The sequence below is a fragment of the Ziziphus jujuba genome, chromosome 3 (genome assembly GCF_031755915.1).
Source record: "Ziziphus jujuba cultivar Dongzao chromosome 3, ASM3175591v1".
Lineage (NCBI taxonomy): Eukaryota > Viridiplantae > Streptophyta > Magnoliopsida > Rosales > Rhamnaceae > Ziziphus > Ziziphus jujuba.
The window spans coordinates 23,129,925-23,135,924 of NC_083381.1; the positions used below are offsets into that span (position 1 = coordinate 23,129,925).

Here is a 6,000-nt window from a genome sequence, read left to right on the forward strand (position 1 = left end):
TGTATCACAATATGTGATCAAATATCTTGTAGCCAAAAAACAAGTATCTCAGTCACATGGTTTAGATCCAATAATGTATACGTGTATAGTATTAGATGAGGGGAAGATCTCGTCTTTAAAGTTAATTTTATTCGTTAAAAAACATAAGGATATTTCTTTCTAATTAATTTAATTAACATTATAGAATTCTAGCTGGATAAATTAAAATTTGAAAAAATACAAAATTCTATCTCTCTGTTTTACTTTACTTTTCCTTTTTTTTTTTTTTGGGTTAATTTCTATAAAATTAATGGGAGACCATATAGATGATAGACCAAATAAAGTGTGTGGAGATCAGAGCCATAAATAAAACTTTGCTTAAATCTAGAGGGCAACAAGCATAATTAATGGCAGAGAAAAAAGAATCCTTTTTTTTATTCTTTTTTTTTTTTTCACAAAATAACCTCTGTTTTCTGTATATATTATATTGAAAAATTATGCAAATTTACGTTTAAAACTTTTATAAATACAACTATATTCAAATGAAGCAAAATTTAAAAAGATTACTGTAATTTGTCTCAAATCCATGAGATAGTGTTACTATTGTCAAGAACTAGCAATTTATATGTGTATATATATATATAAATTCGATCTCAAAAAAACCAAACAATACGAAACGACATCTCAAAAGGAGTCGTTCGAGAGCAGCTTCAACCACAATCTCGAATCTCCATAGAGCTTCGGAGGCCGTAATTAACGTCGTCAAGCATTTTCCGTTTCCTTCCGTTAAATCGCAAAGCAGGAAGGGACTTCTTCCGAGGAGGGACGAGACGTCGGACGGTGGAGATTGTTCCACGAATTCCTCCAGGGACACGATAAGCCGTCAGATCAGAATATCTCGACTACTACTGTAATCATTCCGAGGCTGTCGACGAACAAGTACAAGCGGTAATAGCTGGGCAGCGAGCGAATTTACTTTGGATATTTTACTGTCGTCAAGTGGTAACTCAGAGAGTTCAACTGGAAACGACGTCGTGGTCCTGGTGCATGGTGAAATGGATTTACAAGAATGCTCAGCAATCCATGCTCTTTTCAAAACTCAAGGTAAGATGTTTAAAAAGCGTTTTTATTCAGTGCTTCGCGTGTGTAGGAACTACACTACATTTAACATTAGCTGCTACTGACTACTTCTTATTGTTATCAGTGACACACTACTAACTACTGTTTGATTAGACTGGAAGTAGCAAAAAGGTGGCTGGAATTAGATATAAAGGGACATGTTGGGAATTTTTTAAAAATAATATTCACATGTTTTTTTAATCAATTAGTAATATTCGTAACACCCAATGGGCATTGTATTTTCAGTAACATGCAATTGACAACAGGATTTTTTTTTTCTTCTTTTTTCTTTTTTTTTTTTTTTCTAAATTTGAACTTTCTTTTCTTGTAGTTTACAAAATTAATATGGGACCATATTACCAAAAAAAAAATAAAAAATAAAAAATAAAAAGAGTTTAATAGGGGGACCATAATTGACAGACACAACAAAACTACACAATATGTGTACCTCTGGCTTATTGATTTTCCCTCACTATACAAGTTCACAAAAATTAATCCTCCGTTTCGTAATTATTATTATATCATTCACTTGTAGTTTTCAATCAATTCTATGTCTTTCTTATAAATGTGTCTATATATATATATATATATATTAGAAATTATACAATTTATATTAGAACTTTTATAATACAACTATATCCCCAATGTTGCAAAACTTAAAAGCCATATTTTAATCTGTCTCAAATCCATGACACATTCATCAAACAAATTAAAATATTTAATAGAGCAAAGTTTTTTTTTTTTTTTTTTTGGTTTTAATTTGTGACAACCATATGATTTCATACAAACAACCTTTTTCCACATATATATATGTAGAGGGATTTGAATATTCAGGATCAAGGTCCAAAAAAACATAGATTTACCATTGTCCTTGCAAGACACGTACAAACAACCTAACATTTGCAAAATTATTTGACTTTGGAAACCACTAATTGGACCTACCGTTCTTGATGTCTTTGATGGGCTAGATAATTCAAATCTTGAAATGAGGCAAAGCAGAAGTTCCATCAAGGCCTTTATCATTGAAAAATGCAATATAGTCTCTCACTGTTGTTTCCTTGTACTTTGGAGGATTGTCTTCTGATAACAACTCCTTAATAGGTCCATAGAGCTTCTTTGTTGGCAAGAATGAGGTTAAAAAAAAATTTGCAATGGATATTCTTGGACCTATACGGTTTGCCAATACTCTGTGCTCGCCACTTTTGAATCTGTCATTTGTTATTAGCTACAACGCAAAATAAAATAAATATATCAAATAATTAAAATTTTATAATATAATGATTTTTTTTTTTTTTGGGACAATGATTAGCCAAACTTCGGATAGAGCACTAAGTTAATTACATTTTTCCTACAATGAAATTTTAATAAATTAGTTTTAATTACTTTGAAGCCCCTGTTTTGTTCTATCAAGGCATTTGGTTTGGAAACATTTAAATTGAGATAGTTAGAAAACCCCTTTACAAATTAATGGAAAAAATAAATAAAAGGAAAATACTCTCAACCTCTAATACTGGTTGAGATGCTTAAAGAAATCCACCATTTGTTTAAAAAAAAAAATTGTTTTCCCATGAACAATTTAATTTTCATTTATAGAATGAAAAAGGTTCTATATTTTATGTCTTTAATATGATGAAAGTTATGTCAAACTTCATTATTTCAAAAAATAGAAAATCTGGAAGAAAAATAATCAACTTGCCTGGAGAAGATCTCCAATGTTAACAACAAGAGCGCCAGGCTCATAACGTATGTCAATCCAACGGTTATTATATAGAACTTGGAGGCCACCAATATGATCCTGTTGCACCACTGTGAGGAAGCCACCATCAGTATGCTGGCTTGTCCCCATTGTCAATTCTGGCTGTGGACAACCAGGATAGTAATGGCCTACAGTTACAAGCCCCTCTGTACAATCCATCTCATTCAAATGGTTCGGGTTCAACCCCAGTGCCTCCGATAACAACTCGAACAGTAAAACTCCCAGTTTCATCACTTGCTTGGAGTACTCCAGCAGTATGTCTCTGCAAGTTTGTACGTAATATATTAAAACCACATAATAATCTTGTTAACACAGCTTATGAATCAAACAATTATCGTAATCAAGTAGCTTACAGTTTGTGAATCACTTAATAATTTACCTGCAAACCTCAGGCAAATCTTGTGGATTAGGAGCATCAGGAGCCAATCTACATGAAAAACTATCCCTCCAATTTGTTGAAGGAGCTCTATACAGATCAAAGTTGCTATTATAAGCCATTGATTTCTTTGCATCTCTCGTATAAAACTGTTTCTTCACCTTAGTGTCTTGTTCAAAAAACCTACGCACCCCTTCTTTCATCTCCTTCATAACACTCAATGGTATTCCATGGTTCACGATCTGAAAGAATCCCCATGTCTCCGATGCTTCTCGTACTCTTTCGACGATCTCCTTTCGCCGTACTGAATCATCAGAAACACCTATCAAATCTATGACTGGGATGCTAAACCGGGGATCTCCTTCGGGAACAGAGCTCTCATGGAATTGTTCATTGGGTAGACGATGGAAAATACGAGGGATCTGTGTAACACCGGCATCAACAAGTCCTTTAACACCGGCCTTTGTCTCGTCGAAAGCTTTTACTTCGCTTGCTCGATCATACTCTGACTTCAAAGTTTCTGGTGAAACTTCATTATCATTTTTGCTGGTAGTGATGGTGGTTGCCACCATTTTTTTCTTTTTCCTCTTTCAGTTATTTTTTCTAATTACTGCTTGGAGTCTAAATAGATCTTAATCATTAATCATATGGTAAAATAAGGAAATGAGGAAATTTTAGGGATACACATATTTGGACCAGCTTTACAAAAATATCTTTGAAAATAAAATTTCAATGGCGTAGTGCCTCAAATACTTTTTGTTTGCTTCCTCAGAGAGAGAGATTCAAAATTTGGGTTCTTAATCAACTGAAATTAAGAATACGTATATATTTAAAAAAAAAAAAAAAATGTGCATCGCACATGTATAGTCAATATAAAAAATTAAAAAAAAAAAAATACAAGATAAGGTTGGCCAAGTTTGAATTTTTGTTTGTTATCAAAATATAAAATAAGGCTAGCTTTATTGGGAAAACAATCTTCAAGCTAAAAAAAACTGAAGGAAACGATTCTCTGGACACCTCAAATACAGATAATCTTGCAGTTTTTGTTTGTAACAGCTCTGATCTTTTTCTCACAGGCGGACCCAGGTAAGGCCCAGTGGGGGGCACGTGCCCACCTCGAATTCGGTTTTACAATTTTTTTCTTCTTTATTTCTTTCATTTTGTTTTTTTCCTACTTTTTGCCTTTTTATCCATATTTTTCTCATTTATAATCTTAATTATAAAATATAGTTACAATACTTATCCACTCATTTTTAATAGTATAATAGTTAATAACTACAAATTTTAAAAATAATGATTATTTAGAATCACAATTTTAATACAATTAAGTTTATAATTTAAAAGAAAAAAAAAACTATACGTATTTATAAAATAATATTTATTTAATTACTATTTTATATTGTTTTAATTATATAGATACCAATTCTTTGTTTTAATTACTAGTTTTTTTGTTATTTTTTCAAGTTCTCAATTTATTTAGGTTGATTAATTTCCAATATAATCTGAAATAGATTTTTTTTTTCTTGCTTCAAGGGAGGATTATGTTTATTTTTTAAATAAATTTGTAATGTATTTATTGTGAATGTCAAATCATTATTAAAATATTGAAATAATATTGTTCTAAAAATAGAATTAGAGAAAAAGATTGAAACCTATTCAGTTTATTAAAAAATATAATTAGTTGGGCAAGTTACAATATAGAGAAAAAAAAATTTATATATATATATATATATATATATATATATATGTCCAAATAAATCTTTAAAAAAATAAAAAAAATAAAAAAACAAACAAACAAACAAACAAAAGCCAGTGAGAAGTGTCATTACATTGCATAGGATTCTTGGATCCCACATTGTTTTTTCTCGTTAAGGATAGGACATTTAGGGTGTTAGCTAAAGCTTAAAACAGCGTATTTTAGGCTGTTAGCTAAAGCTTAAAACATGGTATATCTTTGTGTCTCTTTTAATTGGATTCATTTCTAACAAATATATTTTTTAGTTTTATTTAATTAATGTAATTTACATTAAGTTTGAATAAACTCAACTATATATATTCAATTAGTTGCACTTAAAATATTACTGCTATTCATCTCAAATCCATTTGTTTCTATTCAATTACTTGCCTGGAGAAGATCTGTGTTTAACACAAAAGCACCAGGTTCATAAGGTATGTCAATCCAACGGTTGCGATGAAGAACTTGGAGACCACCAATATGATCCTGTTGCAGCACTGTAAGGAAGTCATTATCAGCATGTTTTGTTGTTTCCATTGTTAATTCTGGCTGTGGACATGCAGGATAGTAATGTCATAAAACCGAAGCCTTTCTGCGCAATCCATGTCGTTTAAGTGGTTCGGTTTCAACTCGAGTGCCTCTGATGGCAGCTCAAACAGTAAAATTCCCAATTTTATTCACTTACTTCGAGTACTCCACCAAATGTCTTGTGAGTTTTTAATATAAAGGTCACATTAATTTTTGCCGAAGTTTAATTGGCATCTGATCATATGCATACAAAACTTATTATAACCAAACTTACGAGAGCTAGTTAAACCATCTTTAATTTAACCAACTTAGAATTAATCAAGCACAACGTGTGCAAGAAAAAATTGACAACATTTAGAATTGCGAATTATAATTATACTTTTAACAGTCATTTTTAGTTCTGAATGAACTTCATGTCTTTCTAAAATTATGCTTATTATATATTAAACATTATATAAATGCGACAATATTCAGTGCAGAAAAACTTAGAAAGATTACTTTATTTGT

The 6,000-nt window shown here is 31.0% G+C and overlaps 1 protein-coding gene across 1 annotated transcript; it reads right to left on the minus strand.

Annotated features, from left to right (window-relative positions):
• Positions 1-1,919: 1,919 nt before the first annotated feature.
• LOC125423375 (1-aminocyclopropane-1-carboxylate oxidase homolog 1-like) lies at positions 1,920-4,035 on the minus strand. Its single transcript, XM_048477233.2, has 3 exons — positions 3,234-4,035; positions 2,795-3,116; positions 1,920-2,323 (listed from the first exon to the last, which is right to left on the minus strand). The coding sequence occupies exons 1-3, from the start codon at positions 3,800-3,802 to the stop codon at positions 2,072-2,074; spliced, it is 1,143 nt and encodes a 380-aa protein (XP_048333190.2). The 5' UTR covers positions 3,803-4,035; the 3' UTR covers positions 1,920-2,071.
• Positions 4,036-6,000: the final 1,965 nt, after the last annotated feature.